Source organism: Brachyhypopomus gauderio, chromosome 15 (genome assembly GCF_052324685.1).
Source record: "Brachyhypopomus gauderio isolate BG-103 chromosome 15, BGAUD_0.2, whole genome shotgun sequence".
Taxonomy (NCBI): domain Eukaryota; kingdom Metazoa; phylum Chordata; class Actinopteri; order Gymnotiformes; family Hypopomidae; genus Brachyhypopomus; species Brachyhypopomus gauderio.
The window spans coordinates 10,753,851-10,772,491 of NC_135225.1; the positions used below are offsets into that span (position 1 = coordinate 10,753,851).

The 18,641-nt window shown below is 40.1% G+C and overlaps 2 protein-coding genes across 2 annotated transcripts; one reads left to right on the forward strand and one right to left on the reverse strand.

Moving 5' to 3' along the window:
* Nucleotides 1–3,994: 3,994 nt before the first annotated feature.
* Nucleotides 3,995–7,722, forward strand: tmem109 (transmembrane protein 109). The gene is made up of 3 exons (XM_076974022.1): nt 3,995–4,627; nt 4,746–4,848; nt 5,006–7,722. Exons 1-3 carry the CDS (start codon nt 4,430–4,432, stop codon nt 5,374–5,376), a joined length of 672 nt encoding a protein of 223 aa, XP_076830137.1. The 5' UTR covers nt 3,995–4,429; the 3' UTR covers nt 5,377–7,722.
* Nucleotides 6,674–17,754, reverse strand: LOC143476057 (uncharacterized). Its single transcript, XM_076974021.1, has 10 exons — nt 17,590–17,754; nt 15,070–15,115; nt 14,297–14,578; nt 13,843–14,127; nt 13,458–13,663; nt 12,809–12,922; nt 12,474–12,587; nt 10,089–10,196; nt 9,612–9,725; nt 6,674–6,836 (listed from the first exon to the last, which is right to left on the reverse strand). The coding sequence occupies exons 2-10, from the start codon at nt 15,110–15,112 to the stop codon at nt 6,735–6,737; spliced, it is 1,368 nt and encodes a 455-aa protein (XP_076830136.1). The 5' UTR covers nt 15,113–15,115; nt 17,590–17,754; the 3' UTR covers nt 6,674–6,734.
* Between the last annotated feature and the right edge of the window lie 887 nt (nt 17,755–18,641).

Consider the following 18,641-nt stretch of genomic DNA (forward strand, 5'->3'; position numbering starts at 1 on the left):
CCTCCAGTATCATCGCTCCGACATGGAGTGAAAACCTGGCGTTCATCATAAGATATTTACATTGACAATATCAACACCCAGAACTTTCATTCTAGTTACCTTATACTTAGCCTGATTGTGTGATTTCTTTGTAACTTGTGTATTAGTCTGTATAATTTGTTTTTGTGTAATTTGTGTGTTAACGGGCTGCCCAATGGAGGATGGGTTCCCTTTTGAGTCTTGGTCCTCCCAAGGTTTCTTCCTATTCCCCACCATCTAGGGAGTTTTTCCTTGCCACTGTCGCCTTTGGCTTGCTCATTATGGATTTGGACCCATAGTATTGTTAACCTTGTAAATCCTGTAAAGCGCTTTGTGACAACATATGTTGTAAAAAGCGCTATACAAATATATTTGATTTGATTTGATTCTTCCCAGAATAGTAAAGTTGGTGTATCCATTAAGAGTTAAATTCAGATATAAATGTCTGTAGTAGAGCCATTCTAAGCTGTACTGGGTAGTGAGAACAAGTTGAGTTTCATACTTCCAAAGGTTTCATCCTTTGTGAAAATTAATTGTGTTGACTCAAACACATTTCACAACCCCTGGAAAGACTAATGTATGGGAGGGACCTGTTACTGGATCTGTAGAAGCTTCTACTTGCACAATATCTAGATTAACAGACAGGATCATAAACCCAATGCAGAGGGAGGCCCTTCTCTTCCTGCAAGCATATACAGCTGTGCTATAGTCCTCAGTGAAAGTGTTTGCTTCTCATACAGTAAGTTTGTTGGGAAACTTGGTGGACCTTTTCACTCAGTGTTTCAGAGCACTCTGATTGCAGCAATAGAATCCTGTTCAGCATGCTGTGCCAGCATGCTGGACACTAAGAGATTTGCCCTTATAACATAACACGTGCATTTTCACTGGTGCAGTCAAGCACATGGGAGTCATTGTGGAAAGGTGATAGCTCATGAATGGGTCTGAATGATTGGGGTAGAGAGATAAAATCCACTTTATTAAGCCTCTAATTTTTCAATAACCTAGAACCTGGGAATCCAAAAACCCTGTAATCTCACGTATGGACATTGTTATAGTGAAACAGCTCTTGTTCAGAGCACATGTTGTGTGTCCCAAAACATTGCTCTGGAATTGGTCAGAATTCAATCATAGATTTGACATGTATGAATTTCTTGGCAATGTGCTGTTTACATTGGTCCAGGGAATCTACCCAAATGGATCTTTTTTCCAAGTGATAGGAAATGAAAATAATTCCACCAAAACACTTGGTTTTATGGTAAACTAAAGCTTGTAACCTTTGACAACTGTAGTTGAACACCAACTACACACTTGTATAGTTTAACATGTTTGAATGTGATTTAAAAGCTTTCTAGTCTTTTCAGTGGAGTAAAAGCCAGAGATGGGTGCCAATTTGGAACTACAAAAAGAGCAATTATATGCGTAGACATTGCAAGACTGCCATCTAGCAGTAAAGCCAATAGTGACGAAAGGGACGATTAAAAGAGATTTATTCCCAGCTGCTCATTTTTTACACATTTATTTTGGAATGTGGGAATGGTGTTATGCTAATGGTGTGTTAACATGGTTTTTACACCTTTCAAATTTGTATCTCCCTCCAACATATCTGTGTACTGGGAGAGATGTTTGGCGCTATGCAGAAACTGGTCCTGCAGCCCCAAATAAAACAATTAAAACACTTTACCTGTCTGACTCCCTGGTACAAAAAACAGAAGATCAAAAGAGTGAAAATAAGATAAAAAGAGAACAAAAATAGGCATCAGCTCTGTACTATTCCCAAATCTGTGTTGATTTAGTCACAGAGTCAAATACATATATTGACAACAAGCGAAACGCAACCAAAGATAAAAAAGACGAACCCACAAGTTGCAATGAAAAGCAAAATGAGGCTACAAAAGAACTGAAAGGGACAACAAAATGAGAGAGCGCCCCCTGTCTTCTTTCCATGCACCTTTTCATAGCGTGATGCACAGGAGCCAACCCAGATAATGGCCACACTTTGCGGTCTTTATAGAAGGTGACATCTTCACCAACTCTCCTTGAGCAAAGAAAATGACAACAACAGAATTGACACTATCAGGGATGTAACACTCAGAGGAGCTGGGGTTTGTGATTGTTTAGCCCCAGGGGTAAATCCTGCTGGCTGGGGGAGTTATTGCAGGGCTTGGACCTGCAAGACCCATGATGCCTGGGAGGGACTGTCAGTTTAAAGTCTCATCCCCCCTTTTCTGGTTATCACTGCACTGCTACACCAGGGAAACACCTGGGTCCAAGGTAGCCTTCCCTGGCTCCACAAAAAGACCCACAATGCATTTTTTTCTCACTAGTGGGGAGCCCTGAGAGACTGAGCCAAAAGTCATGTTTGTCCAGAGTCTCCTTCCACAGGGTTCTTAGGATGAGTGGAAGGAGGATGAGCATTGTCTGGGGGGCAGGCAAATGGCCCAGGTGTACCAGTGGGTAATACAAATTGATTGCACCTGTGTGTGGTTAACAGCAGTCTACTTTATGTACCAATGTCTTTTTCAGTAGATTTCTGGAACCTGAGAACACCTGAAAATCTGAAGTTTTTTTCTCTAACAGATCAAAGCAATTCCATATTATACTCATGCTGCATCACATCCTAGCCTGCCTAGAATTTATCATGAGTCCCATAAGTTCAGCCTAGACAGTCTCTAGAAGGGATGAAATATTTGGAGGTTTCATCATGGGATACAAGGCTTGGTGAATGGGTGCTGCGAAACGGTATATTTTAATAGAGAGGACAGGCTTGCATGCTTTAAAATGTACACACTAACACACTAGCATATACACTAATGGCCTGTAGCATACTTTGTCTTCTGTACAAGCCATTTTAGTCACTGGCCTCATGCATCCATTAGCAATATTTACTTAAAAGTACTATTTGATGTACAAATAGTGTTCTTGAAAATTTGAAACAACCTTATGACATTATGCTGCCTTCAAATACCTTGACTCCATCCGTGTTATAGATCTGCATGATGAACTGTAATTTGTTCTGCCTACATATTTTAATGGTTTAATGGAAAATCCAATGCACTTTGATATATTCAGAAAAACATGGGACAGGCATCCTTTGTTGTTTGATCATTGTAAGGAAGCTCAAATGCTTTGGACTGGGGGGCAAATTAATAACTACATGTACAAGTGCACTGTGGACCAGGTGTCTCATCTGTCCTTATTTTTTACATCGCGTATACATTTGCATAAGCCAGGGGTGTCCAAAGTGCGGCCAGCGTTCAAATTTTCCGGCCCGCAGCCTCCGTTAACCACAGTATTTTATATTTCACCAGAAGATGGCAGTGTATACTATATATACTGTATACCATATTGTAGTATGTATACGTATGGTGTACTATACTATACCATACCCCACTGAATGCCAGACTAAATGGTAGACCCCCCCCCACACATATTCACCTCTCCAAATCTGGCCTTCACTGTGAAAAGTGACACCCCTGGAATAAGCCATGCGAACACACATATGTTGTTTCTGTGACTGACACATTGGACAGATGGTCACTATTTGTCTGCTCATTTAAAGAAAAAATATTTCAAGAATCAGAACAGAAATACAGCATAGAGAAGAATCAATACTGACAGCCCTCTTAAACTGCTACTTCTGAAGAAATAAATGTGCCGATACCAGAACACCTCCAAATGATATGCCTTCCTTAGTAACATACTGCAGAAAACAACGATTTATAAAACTGGATAGAAAGCATAATTTCATTAAACAGTACATATACTTACTATCAGATCACAAGAATTGACTTAGAAATCAAAATAATTTCAATTGCGTATTTGTTCATATTTATTTAGTTTCTTTAGTTTCTGGACTCCCTGTCTTGTTTCCTCTGAAGATTTCTTCCTCGTACTCGTAGGTAGTTTTTCCTCGCCATTGTCGCCATGCAGGTGCGGAAAAACGTTTACTTATACTGAAGTAATGAGTTAAGAATTTTGTGAAATTCCTGTCTTTGTCGATAGGCAGCTCTGTTGCTTCTTAAACTAGACCGCCCCCCTCAAAGCGTAGGCCATACTATCATGTGGTGACAACTGTTAACGTATTTAATCAGAGAAGAAGCGAAGTTAGCCAGTAAAGTTGCTGACGCTATATTTTGGTTGGTGTTAAAGTAACAAATTTAAACGAAGAAATTTCAGAAACACCGGCCTGCCCAACACTCCACGCTAACCACGTGTTGCTTCGTTTTCATTTTCCAGGGTTTGTCCTAGTTCCTGGTTTTACGATTGGTTATTGTAAAGTCGTAAGCTAGTTTTCGTCAAGAGTACCATTTCAAGTTTTTATATACCCAGCCAAGTAGTAACATAGAACAACCCTGAATAGAAATAAAAGAAAAGACTTTTGAGTTTGTAGAAGGGTTTGGGGGAATCTAAAATGGCAAGAGTTCTCTTCATGGTGATGCTTTTTTTAAACATAAGGACTTGTTTTAATGTCAACTTGGGATCAGAAAATCAGCCGACAGCTTCGACAATGTGGCAAACTGTCCGAGCGACTGTAACAAGCCTGTCCGACGACGCGCATGGTTACTTGGTTTCATTATGCGGCAAACAGGCAGTCGATACATCCATAAAGGTAAGCGGGTTAGGTGTTCTGTTTGTTTTCAATTTTTTAATAAATGACGTTTTGTCCCGTATATAAGCTTGTGGAATATGTCTATATTTTCAAGATTAACGTGTCTTGATGTCTGCAGACCGTACGGAATGCCGTAAAAGTGGCCTCGGAGGCCATGGCTAACGCTTTGAACGTGGCGGGCGTATACATAGCTGAAGTTCTTGCTGCAGCAGGAATCGATGGTGAATGTTGTCGATACTTTAAATAGCACACAGACATGGCTGTGAACGGAAATGTTGTTCTGTGTACCACTTGAATGAACGTAAAAGCACAAATTCTAAAGTTATTTCTAAAGCATGATTACTGATACACACTTTTCTTTTTTCTTTTTTTGTCAAGCCAAGCTGCCTGTAAAGCGCGTCACCCCTGAAGGTGTGGTCTTCGTCACTCAGTGGGCCTTGCTGGTGGTGGTCGGTTACTGGATCCTGTCCTTGGCTGTCAGCTTGGTTGCAGGGGTTGTGAGAAGTACGCTGTGGCTGTTTAAAATAACTTTTGCTGTGGCCATGTTTGGGTTGATTCTAAGTGACACCGGAGCTAGTGCTGAAACTACAGCAATGAGATTAGGTGTCCTAGTGTTTGCCTGCGTCCTGTTTGGCATTGGACCATCGTCTTTCCGTTTTCGGAAGGATGCTACGACCAACATAGAGGCGAAAGTCAAAGTGCTGGAGAGCCGGCTAAGAGAGATGGAAAAGAGGAGGAAAAACGAATAGTTCTGGCAGAAACTAAATCCAATTCCCCATATGTTTCCTCAAGACAGTCATATGACTAACTCAAAAGTCTCACGTCCCAGGACTGAATCAGGTGTGTTGGCACAAGGAAAACACAAAATTAGCCTTAATCTCTTGGCAACCACAAACTCTTTCTTTATAATTAATTACTGTTAAAACGCATTGGGAATCAAATGAGCTGGAGGTATAAGTAATGTGACTGATAAAATGGTGATGAGTAGTCATGTGAACGGTTTAAAATCCCTTCTTAAAAAATATTGTTGAATCCACAATTTCATTCATTCATCTCAAGAACTGGATCTGCTTATGGTGTCTTATAGTCTTTATTAAAGACTATGATTTAGTTTTACTTGTTTGGTGAACAGGGTTCACAGCCGACATACTAAAATCCTCACCATTCAGAAATGACATGTCTTATTACCAGAGGTACCTTAATCATCTGGCTGTATCAGTGTAACAGTTAAGCTCAGGACAACTCAGGTAGGCTTATACATTTTTGTGTTTATTTTATGCCCTGCCCAAAAATGCTTACCTTTTCAGGGGCACTAAAAATGCATGATTACCCCTTATTATTTTAGATATGTAGATGCATTTAATATTTAGGTGTTCGATAAAAAGGATGGTATTCCACAAATTGGGCTACATGAAATAGGAACATTGTTCAAGTCCAGGATTTTCACTTCCAGATATAACTTTGGATATTATACATGGGTAGTATCAGGTAACCATCATTAAAACACAGTAAGTACATCCTTTTTACATACTGCTTTCAAATGTATATAATATTGAAGACAGTTAAACTTGCATAATGGATATCACAATACAATCATTCTAAATAAAAAGATTCTAAATAAATCTGATTCCACTGACAATGGGTTCAACAATTAGCTGATGAGATGAACCAGGTGTGTTAAAGCAGGAAAAAACACTGAATGGTACAATGAACATTACAGATCACTGGCATGCTTTCACAGTACTAGTATATTTATCCTGTCATCAACGACACCTGGAAACCATTGCAGCCCTATACAATTGACACACCTAAAACACGACAGTACATCCGTATCCGTATGTCTGAAACCAGGTCTTTAACCCATGAATTCAGCCTTCCCCTTTGCATACTTTTCTGATATGTTAATAAAAGTCATAAACCTGCATTCAAGTGTCCATTGACACTGCCATTCCTTTATGAGTCGTCAAATTAGTTTTAGCCTTAAACATTTAAAAATGGAGATTATACCCTCCTTAGAAAGAATGGTTCTATTTGCCCCTGCATGTGTTTTGTTTTTGGTTTTTTTTTTTTTGTTTTTTTGCTGACGGTCCCATGGGAAACAGGAAAACTACAGAAAGTTGGAAGTAGTGTCCTTCCCTGTGTTGATGTTGAATTGGACTGCAGAGTCAGAGTTCAGGATATCAGCACTGGTATAGGAGCCCTGCCTCACCTAGGAGAAGGAGATGAACAATTAAAGCACTGAGGGGGAAAAGACAGTGAAAAAATAGAAAAGATTTAGAATGAGGCACGAGGAATCAATTTACACTAGATATTTATACTAAGCTACCTCTAATCCTTCACCACCACCACCAGCATAGACTGCACGGTCATCAGTACAGCACCTTTAGCACTTATGCAGTATTTATTAAAAGTATTAGTATTTTAAAAGAGTGGGGTCAGTTATCGAACAGCCACAAAAAGTGCCCAATGCGATGGGTAAAGCTGTCGAAACGCAGACTGTGACTGTCAGTAAAAGCTTGGATTCGATCATGGTGGGTCTCTGCTCTACATGAAGTTGGATCAGTTGGGAGACCGCTGACTTAAGAGGAGTTCTCATGCTCAAGGACGGGCTCCTTGCTAAATTCAGCATTCTCGTATATACATAGGCGCCCAAACAAAATTCTCCCTGAAGGTTGTTGTCTTGGTTACCTGCTCCTTCCCCCACACAGAGACTGTCACAGGATTGCTCTCGCTTTCCACCACGAACTTTGACACAAAAACTGTGCACCAGGCCTCTGGCTCCCCCCTCCCCTGTCTAGATGAACACGCCTCTCACTGCTTGACTGTCTGTGTTATCAATGCTTGTTTGTGCTATGGGAATTTTTTTGCATGTTCACAGAGTGTTGTCCAGTTGAGAGAATAATCTGTGATATTTTTTTGTCTCCTCCAAATGTTATCCCTCTATGTTTCTCCCCCCAATCTCTGGAGACGGCAGCGCGTTTATGACGCTGCGGCCGCCCCTGGGATCACAGTGCTTTACACCATATCCCCGGTGGTACCAATCTCGCTGTACCTTGTTGTGCAATGACAAATAAATGCTATTCTATTATATTATAGATGTGTGTGTGTGTGTGTGTGTCTGTGTGTGTGTGTGGGTGGTTAAATTGAATATAAAGGGTTTGGAAGCTGTGCAAAGACAAAGTTTGTGTCCTTTTGAGCTAGTCCAGTGGTAGTATTGGGAGTAAACAAATGCTGCTACAGTATTCTGGTCTACAGTCAGGCATTACTTGGTGGGACAATAATTAGCAAAATTAATAGGGACTAGACTTTTATTTATTTAAATATGGTTAACTGCTGCAATCTTGTAAATGGAGGGAACATGACCAAGGAGATGCGATTAATAAGTGTGTGGAAGCCTGACCAGTAGGGCTGGTAAAGAGCTGTAGATGTTGGAGATTTTGTTTAAAAAAAATTTAGTTTTGAAGAAGTCTAAATGACCTGGCAACTGTTAGAAGGAGATGTCGCGAATTAGTGTTTAAATTCTGGTTGTTGTTAGTATAAGATTTTGCTGCGTGTACGTTGCTTAGACAGAGATGTTACATTTCTTAGTTTTCCAAACGACGACCAATGGAAGCCTATTTCCACCACTTGAAGAATAAATCCATGCAGTACCTCATAATTATGCCTTACTTTCTCATAATTGTCTTTTAATTTTGACTTAGTATCTCATAATTATGACTTACACCAAGTCATAATTATGATATTATTATCTCAATTATGACTGTCATAATTATGAGATACTGTATGGACATTGTTTTTCTTCAAGCAGTAGCTTCCATAACGACCAGCCTGTTTTACATTACAAAGCTTTGGAGTAAAGCAGGGAGAGAGACTGGCAAGAGATTGTTAGTTTTTAGAAGAGCAGATTCGTCATGGTCGGCAAGGGACCTGTTAGGCACTGTAGCATAAGGGCATCAGGAGATGCAGGAGAACTCTGTAAAGAAATAGTAGAAGAGCCCGAGCAATGGTGACTGACTGAGCCAGAGCAGTGTGCCCTGCCACAATAAATAAGTCATTTAATTGAATAATGATGGGAATGCAAAAATACCGTAACCAAAATAAGTATGTTGTGTAAACCAGGGAAGGGGAGAGAATGAAGATTCAAGATAAGACATGAACAAGAACAGACCAAAACCAAACCAAATTGAGGATGATTCCCTTAACATGAGTGGGAAAGTCTACCGACTAGATGAGATGAAAACAGTCAATCGAGTACTTAGTGAATTTACAGGCTGGGTAATAGGTTTTTGTAACGTTGAGATCAGTAAGTGGGAAAAATTTAATTAGCACACGTGAGGAATTTAGATTATTTGTGTAAAAAAAAAAATAGGCTGGGTTTTGGTGTGCATTAGAATAGGAGAACGATTGAAGAATAAGCATTTTAAGAGCCCAATGAATGTGGCAGATGTTACAGAGTTCGAAATGTTAATTTTGTTAAAATTACAATTTTGACACTGCCATGGCCCATAGAACAAGATTTGCAAATTAAACTATAATTTGGCAAAGAAATGTTAAAGGAACATATCAACATATCTACTCATTAGTATTGGACTGGATGACTAAGTCAAACGAGGTGCTAGGAGGAGCAGGATAATGAAGGAAGCCACTGCACTTCAAGGTGGTAACCACAGTCATCTAGATGAGACAGCAGCTCCCGTTGACATTCAAGCATCTCTACACTCCCCCAGAGGAGCATCAAAGCAGCAACGGTGGCTACAGTCCCGCTCTGCCAGTATATCAGCAGTGAGCGTAGGCCGTTACTAAGCGCAAGTTGAGGCCTGCTTGACCAGTGCAATAACGGTGAACTACAGTGCACATGCCACCAAATAAAATCAACGCTCAGATTAAAACAATGAAAAGGAAAGCAAGACCACAAAAAGCAAAACCAGCCAGACGGACAAAAGGAAGGAGAAACTACAAACAACGTGCAAGACGCCAGCGGTACCTCGGGCTGAGAAGGCGGTAACAGTGGAGTGGCAGGAGACATTTCATTCATGTTCATTTCCGCAGTGACTGAAGCAGGACCAGCCGGAGCGTGGAACATCACTGGAGCCAAACCCTGTAAAACACAACCACACAGCAACATGGGCATAAACGAGCAACAGCACTCAGTGCAGAAGTTTAATGAGAGTAGTGACATTCAAAAACTCTCAGATTATGGTGAAGGAAACGTCTCTGAAAGAAAACAACCATACAGCAGGGGCAACCGGATAATTAGTGGGGTTTTCATGGATGGATTCGGAACTGACGCCCTAGCAAACAAGAGACGATGTAGAAAGCTACGAGAAACATTTTCAAATTATTCTTGATTACTGTGAGCACATGAACTAAGAAAGAACTTATTGGCACTGTACACACCACCATAAACAATTCATGGCAAGCACACCCAAGAGATGTACGTTCGTGTTTGTGAGAGACTCACTGGGTTAGGCATGGCAGGCTGCCCACCATAGTATGCTTCAGGTGGAAATGCAGGGTTGGGAGGAAGATGAACCTCATTTAACCCTGGGGGAGGGTAAGCAGCCATGTTCTGGAATCCAGGATCACAAACACTGTTAGGCTATATAACCATGACCAACATAGACATATAGGATTTACCAACCATGGTTTTATGTTTAAGGACATAAATATTCCAACAATAGCCATGCAATTTTTTATATCATCATACTACAAACAGTGTAAACACTGTGGTCTTAAAACATTATAAATAATGCACAATCATCATATATGTTAGCACAGATCATCTAGAAATGTGTGAGCATTCCTCTACCAAATGAAAAAACTGAACCAGTAGGCAAACTGGTTTACTAGAATCAGGTCTCTCACAAAGCACAGATACCCAAGACACCTGCATTCAATGCATTGCATTGCAACATTGCTTAGAGTGACCACAGTGTTTGGGTGTTGAGATAGTACCTTTACAAATCTGGGAATAATTGAATATTTGACACAAAGCACAGCATTTCACAAAAGCAAAAATATACTATTCTGTAATTTGAACAGTTAACTGATGCCTCCAATAAATGCAACCCTTGCTGTGCCCTGAGCTCAAATTGGGCCAAGGACTACAGAACAGTGTTGTAGGAGGGTGGATGCACAGGTGGGGGAATCAGAGTCCCAGACCATAAAATGGTTGTGGTGGTGGACTTGTTGCTACTTCTAAAGAGCTTATTCCTACAGCAGTAGCAAGCACAGAATAGCCAGCAGGAGCCCCGAAGATATGATAGGACTGTAGTCACGACTGTAGCCATGACTGTAGCCATGCTCGCTCCTACTGTAGCTCTTAAGCTTTTTACAGCCCATCCACCACCATGACCATCATGCAACAATCTTCAGTACAGATATTTTGTTATAAAAGCAGGGACATTCAACATGCAGTGGCATGCAAACATTTGGGCACCCCTGGTCAGAATTACTGTTACTGTGAACGGTTAATCAAGTTGAAGATGAAATGATCATCAAAAGGCTTAAAGTGACACATTTCCATTGTAAAGTCAAGACAAAACCTTTTTTCTTCATCTTACATTTTCAAAATATCACTAAAGGGAAAGGGACAAAGATCTGGGCCCCCTGCATGGTTAGTACCCAGGAGCACCATCTTTGTAGCACAGCTTGTAAATGCTTTTTGTAGCCAGCCTAGAGTCCATTCTTGTTTGAGGTATTTTCATCAATTCTTCCTCACAAAAGTCTTCCAGTTCTGTGAGATTCCTGGCCTGTCTTTGCATGCACTGCTCTTTTAAGGTCTATGATATTCAAATCGGGGGACTGTGAGGGCCATTGTAAAACCTTCAGCCTGGGCTTTTTGAGATAGTCTATTGTGGATTTTGAAGTGTGTTTAGGATAATTATCCATTTATAGAAGCCATCCTCTATTCAACTATATCAACAGATGGTGCCATGTTTGGATCCAGCTAAGTCTTCCCTCTATCTGTGAAATGTTCCCTGTGCCACTGGTTGCAACACAATCTCAAAGCAGTCACGGTTGGAGAGGTTTTTTAATGAAATTCTGTTTTATCCAAACATACCTTTGCCCATTGCAGCCAAAGAGTTCAGTTTTACCCTCATTGGTCCACAGGACCAGGCTTGTTTAAGATGTTCTTTTGCAAACTTCTGATGAATTTTGAGGTGTAACAGGTTTTCTTCTGACGACTCTACCATGAAGGCCATACTTGTGCATGTTACTGAACAGTACATCAATGGACCACAAATCCTGAGTAGGCCAAGTTTTCCTGAAGGTCTTTTGCGGTCATGCAGGGGTTCTGATTGGCCTTTCTAGCAATCCTACAAGCAGCTGTCTCTGAACATTTTCTTGATCTTTCAGACCTTATCTTGACCTACAGTGTTCCTGTTAACTACGTTTCCAACTGAGAAAACAGCAACCTGAAAATTTTTTGTTTCTTATAGCATTCTCCTGCTTTTTGGGCCTCAACCATTTTCATTTTCAGAGTTCTAGGCAGCTGCTTAGAAGGACTCATGACAGCTGGTTTTTGGGACAAAGTTAGAGGAGTCTGTATTTTTATAATGCTTTGAAATGTCCTAACTATGACTGTGAACAAACCTAACCCTAACAGTCTAATTAAGGTCCGAGAGCTCTATCAACATTATCTGAGTGCTCAAATCTCCTAGGCTTCCAATACCTTTGTGCAAGGTACTCTTTCCTTTTTCCTTAAATCTAAAAATTTTATCTTCAACTTGCTTAACAGTTTCAGTAATGTTGATCAGGGGTGCCCAAACCTTTGCATGGCACTGTAGCTTGATTAGAATGATAGACAGAACAAAAGACATATCTGTGAATGGAACCACCATACAGTAGGAGCTGGTGGGCCATAGGAAGAAGCATTCAACTGGGATGGCTGGGCAGGAGGAAATCCAGGGGCAACAGGATAAGCAGGGTTTTCATGGCTGTATCCAGAAATAATGCCCTAGCAAACAGAAAACAGTATACAGAGCTTTCAGAAAAAAAACATTTTCTAATTTGTCTTGTTAGTTTCTGCATATTGCACAGGTTCAGGTATACTCAAATGAGTAGAAACTACTGTACTAGTGCTGTACTATTGGCAGCCTATTCCAGCAGTTTCATATTGTGCCTTTAAACATTTCCCCCTGGGGAAGCATACCCGAGAGATGTGTTTGTATGACTCACAGGATTAGGAGGCATGGCGGGCTGCCCACCATAGAAGGCCTGAGGGGGAAATGCAGGGTTTGGAGGAGGATGAACCGTACTCTCCCCTGGGACAGGATAGGCAGGAGTGTTTATCTGTAATCCAACATCACAAACATGCCATACAACTATGACCAACATATTTAAATGGATTTTACTGTAAATCTCAGTGCTGAGCAGACTTTCTCACTCACTGACATTAGACATTGCTAACCATGTATATAATTAATAAACAGACACAAATGAAATAAATAATCAGATATCACAAATACACCATAGTATACACCAATTTTAAAACACTCTCCCTCCAGTCACGCCTCAACAGAGAAAAAACGTAATTAGTAGGCGGACCGGTTTAACAGCATCAGCACTAACAATGCAAACATACTTACACCACCCACCCTGACACCAATACATTCATTCATACGTTGATAAGTAATGCAGTTCAACACAACATTGTTTAATGTGGCTACACTATTGCAGTAAAAATCCAAGAATAATTGCATTAAAAAGATATATAAAACACAACAACTCAATAGAGTTTCAGAAAACCAAAAATATGCTATTCCATAATTTGAACACTTCATAAATGCCTTCAATAAACAACCCTTGCTGTGTCCTGGGATCTTACCGGGCCAGGGACTGCAGGAACCACAACAGTGCTGTAGGAGGGTGGAGGCCCGGGTGGGGGAACCAGGGTCCCAGACTGTAGGATGGTTGTTGTGGTGGACTGGCTGCTTTTTTTAAAGAGCTTCTTCCTACAGCAGCAGCAAATACCAACCGGGATTCCCAGCAGGAGCATCAAAGCCACCAGGGGACTCAAAGTTTTGTGTTTATCTTCAGAAACAAAGATGGGCACAGACATAAACATAGACTAGCAAACAAGGCCACACATTATTATTCTCAGTTCAGCAAAGACGGAAATACAGTATAGACTCTATACACCACCATTACTTCACTGATTTTACTGACGAAACACCTATAATGCTGAAATGATGTAAATAGTGGCAACTTACCAACGAGTTCCAAACTGACAACAAAGACCATGCGACCTTGATCATCTCTGAGTGTGTAATTGCCCACATCAGACATATTGACATGAAGCACTTGGATAGTATCAGCATTCACTATGATCCGTTCATAGTAGTCAGGATGGGTGTTGCCAACAGGCAACCCAAGGTTTACCAGGGTGAGGTTCAGATCCTGGCTGTAAAAATTGAGGGTGGCTTGCTTGCTTGTAAGTCCTCTCAATGGAATCCTCAAAGTCTCCCCTGCCACATGTTCCTTCTTCATTATCGATGCTTTAAAAGCATTTGGGAAGGAGACCATTAGACATTGAACCAAAGCAGTTTTGTACTTTTAGAATGTATGAAAATGTGGTGAAAATATGGACACGACATACAAAGGCATAGAGGAAAAAGTAGAAAAAGCTTAGAGAAAGATGTTTAAATTAGACCAAAACATACTTACGCACAATCCTCACTGTAACAATGTCTACCACACTCTTCCAGCTGTTCCTCTGGGTGTAGTTACCTCCATCATCAAATGTGGCAGAGTTAACTATATAGCGCCTGTCACTATTCTGTCCTGTCACTAGCCCACTTTTGTGTTTCATACTGCTGGGCCAGATAACGAACTTCTCAGTTTCATACACAGAGCTGAACTCCAATGAGGTGGTTTCTTTCTTAAGCTTGAGACTCAGTTGAGTCCCATATTGCACTTTTAAGATCCCAACTCTAACGGCACAGGAGTCTACAGAGAAAGAGGAAAATGGGTCATGGGTCAATATATGATCATAAATATTTATAACAGATATTATATTATATATATATATATATATATATATATATATATATATATATATATATATATATATATATATATATATATATATATATATATATGTGTGTGTGTGTGTGTGTGTGTGTGTGTGTGTGTGTGTGTGTGTGTGTGTGTGTAAATGGTATTCCACACATATATACACAAACACAAGATAGAGTGAGACTAGGGAGTTCAGGGAGCCAGATTTATTGTACAATTTAAATCACACTTTAATCACATCCCTCAGCAGTTTGGTTTCAGAACTCTGCATATGTGAGAATGTCTTCAGAACTGATGGAAAGGCATTGTAGGTGCTGCTTCAGCAGGTTAACATAACACCAGCATGCTAAGTTTTCATCAAAATATAGCATAATTACTTCAAAGACTCTAATATCTAAGTTTGTCTATTAGTCTAAACTTACCCATAGCAAAAGACAGCCAGAAGAGGACCCAAAAGCACCACATTTTCTATGAATGAACAAAATGAACATTTTGAATTGACATCAATGGAACATCAAGGAATCTGGACCATGACAGACCAAACCTTGTCCCAAACCATCGCATCTATTAAAGCTTCTTAAACACAAACATATTTGCATAATTACTGCATTAGCTTGGCAAGAAAACAAATATTTTTGACATTCATATCAATTGCCACAGTTTTCAATAATAAAAAAATATGGACAAATTATATATCTATGTTCCCTTTCTTCATTCATGTCAGGTATCTTGCAAAACCATTGTAGTTGTTAAGACTATTCAAAAAGAATAATCTGGATACCTGCATACAAATATTAGCATATTACCCCAAAATTCAGGACATTATATTAGCTTCCATTTAGACACAGGCTTGATTTCCAAAATTTTGTATCTCTTTATGAATTTTAAATGGTTTATCATCTCTTACATGCTGGATGAATACAAACCCAGTATGGCCTCTTGTAGAATTAAAGCATTGTGAGGCAGCTTTGAGCTTCTGCTATTGCAACTATCTTCACAGAAGAGGAGCCCAAAGACCAGCCACTTTAAAACAAACATTTCAGTTCCCTTCCAGCTTTGATGTGTTTTATGATTTTCACTGTAAATATATTAAAACATTGACTCATTTTTGCCTTTTAATTGTATAAATACCTGTACCTATTTCATTTTCAACAGTCTACATAATTTAACCTTTTAGACATTGTATACTCTTAATATTATTCTTCTTTATGTTAAGCACTTTGAATTTTCATGTGAATGAAATGTACTATAGGCCTACAATTAAACTTGCCTTGCCATACAAACCTTGCATACAGTTTGACAAACTGCTTACCACCGAAGTCTTACTAACAGTATGCAATGGCTAGTTGCTGAACAGAATGAAATTAACCTTTTATAGATTTTGCAACATTTTTACTTCCATATAACACTACCCTATTCATAATTGTGTAGGCCTATGTCGCCGTCGCATCATTCACATTAAGTTTCAGACGACATAAAGGAGGTGACGAGGAGATTGTTAGTATAATATCAAATTTGGGTGTTGCAGTCGGCGCTACTTTTTGCCGTTTTGAGTCCTGGTGGTGATTGAATTTGTGTTATAGGCCTATTCTACAACTGTTCTGCTCAAAGTTCACGTTTCATGTTACAAAACAAAACCGGGGACTACAGTCGCATATCCAGATCACCACCTGCTTATATCCTTCTCCTGATGCATACAAGGACTCCCACCCTGATATACCAGCTTCCACACGGTTCAATTCGGTTAACAACATGTATATTATCAGGGCTCTCAAGTCTCACGCATTGAGCGTGTGACACATGCATTTGACCGTCTTCACACGCTACACCTCCGATTTCACACGGCGAGAAAAAAAATCTAGTTTATTTACCTCCGATCCATATCTATATCCTCCACTGGCGATCGATCGCGATATACAACCCCCCCCCCCCCCCCCCCCCCCCCGCTCAACAACTGACGTTCGCCACATACACCCCCCCCCCCCCGCTCAACAATTAACGTTCGCCCCCCGTCAACAACTCTCACACTCTGGCATGAATCCAAAACTTGAGAGCCCTGATATTATTCAACAAATTATTAAAAATAATTAGGTATTTTTAATAACCAGTCTAGTTCATCACTCAGAAGTGAACTCATCGGTGACACTAGAACACCAATTAAACACCACTGGTCACCGTAAACACGTAAACACCGCTGGCCACCGTAGATTCCAGGCGTGCTTTGTGGGGGAATGCCATGGATCCAAACAATACACACTCGTCCCATCTACTTAACCACTAGAGGTCCCTTTTCTTAATCCTGACTAATAGACCTTTGAAGGGGGGAGGCTGCTGCGATAAACTAATAGATGAACTGGACCCGTAAAGCACAAAAATGATCGTTCAAACAAGGGAAGAGGTGATTGAACCTGGAAATTCATGTAAGGCCAGTACGTGTGAAATACCGTTTCTAAGTCACAGTCACAATTTTTGCGAAACTATTAAATATGGGGGTTAAATTAAACCTGTCTACTTACAAATACTGCAAATAAATTGGTTTTTAGTTGAGCGTGTATTTAATTGATTCATCACTGGTAACGGTGTTGCCTTTCCAGCTTGCACAGGACGCACGGAAAGGGGTGGGGTCAGTTGGGTGGCTTTGATCGCAGTCTGATCATTTACCAGAAAAAAACATTAAAAAATACTCGTGAAGTCGATTATTTAAAATCATTATTGATAAGAGTACTTTCTGATTTTTAAATAAAGGTCGTGCAGCAATAGTAAACAAACCCGGTTCTACTACTACAGCTTACCTAGCTTTTCACGCCAGTCCTAATGCTCGATCCGATGGGATAAAACACTCCTACAAGTTTTTTCTTTGTTTTTATTTTGTTTTACTAACATAGCGTATTCACCTTAGAACCAAAATAACAGTCCGTTCATAAAAAAGTCCACATACTCACAGTTCGGTTTTATCCGCAGTGTATCTTGAAAGCGCAAAATATGAGTTGGCGGTGTTGGTGTAAGCCGCCAGTATTGTCTAAGACCGCTGTGAGAACTCCAGCCCGCTTCTTTAGAGTAACCCGGAACACTGATCTTCCCCACACACAACACATCTGAACGCTTGTCATGGCGAAGGCAGCGGCTGAGATGCATGCAACATTCTAGTATGTAGAATCAGAAAATGTAAGTGTTTTTGCGCCACACAGACAATGTTGAAAAATGAAACCGCCACGAAGCATGACGTGTTTAAACAAATACTGAGACCTTGTGATTAATAAATACATTTAGACATTGAAAACTAAAAAAAAAATTATAGTCCGTATAATATTTGGATTAAGGTACTGTGTGAGAATTTTCTCAATCATGACTTCACCTAAGTTTTCAGTCATCAACACAATATTTTACAACCTAATGGTTTATTTAAAAAAAGTACAAGACGTTTGATTATATGAAAATAAAATGGAAGTTAAAGGGTCCTAAAATGACGGCACGTGGCCATTATTCACCCTCCCCCCGCTCACTCCAGGTAATCTGAGATATACATTTTTATATCCAGTGTATTTAGTACATACAAATGAAGGCAGGCCAATGTTTTCCTACCCAAGTTGGTTGCTATGGTGTAGCGCATTACTGAAGCAGTAGCTACTACTGCCCATGTGAAGGAGCAGGGTTAAATCCCTGTCGGGGCAAGTGCTCTTTAATATGCAGTTGGGGTTTGTTTAACCAAAATACATTTTAAAGTTATGTTGCTGGAACCTGCCAAAATCATAAAGAGAGACCGAATTTACTTGGGAATAAGTGAGTGAGGTTAATGACAGAAAGAACAAACTACATGCCTATCACTATCATGCCTCTGGACTCTAACCACCCCTCTGTGGACTACATTCCCCAGAATCCCCATGTTCATTCCTCAACCCCAGATAATTGAAGCCACCCGTGTGTTGTTTTCTCCTTATGCCCCTTCCTATGTATGCTGTGTTTTCGGTGTGTCTGCACGTTTCTAAGCAGTGTT

Excerpts from the sequence above, each read along its gene's own strand:
- tmem109 (XM_076974022.1), top strand. The coding sequence starts at position 4,430 with ATGGCAAGAGTTCTCTTCATGGTGATGCTTTTTTTAAACATAAGGACT. Across the intron at positions 4,628-4,745 it reads CAGTCGATACATCCATAAAG|ACCGTACGGAATGCCGTAAA; the intron begins GTAAGCGGGTTA and ends TGATGTCTGCAG. Across the intron at positions 4,849-5,005 it reads TGCTGCAGCAGGAATCGATG|CCAAGCTGCCTGTAAAGCGC; the intron begins GTGAATGTTGTC and ends TTTTTTGTCAAG.
- LOC143476057 (XM_076974021.1), bottom strand. The coding sequence starts at position 15,112 with ATGTGGTGCTTTTGGGTCCTCTTCTGGCTGTCTTTTGCTATGG. Across the intron at positions 14,128-14,296 it reads TGTTACAGTGAGGATTGTGC|CATCGATAATGAAGAAGGAA; the intron begins GTAAGTATGTTT and ends ATGCTTTTAAAG. Across the intron at positions 10,197-12,473 it reads ATGGCCCACCAGCTCCTACT|AACATGGCTGCTTACCCTCC; the intron begins GTATGGTGGTTC and ends CCTGGATTCCAG.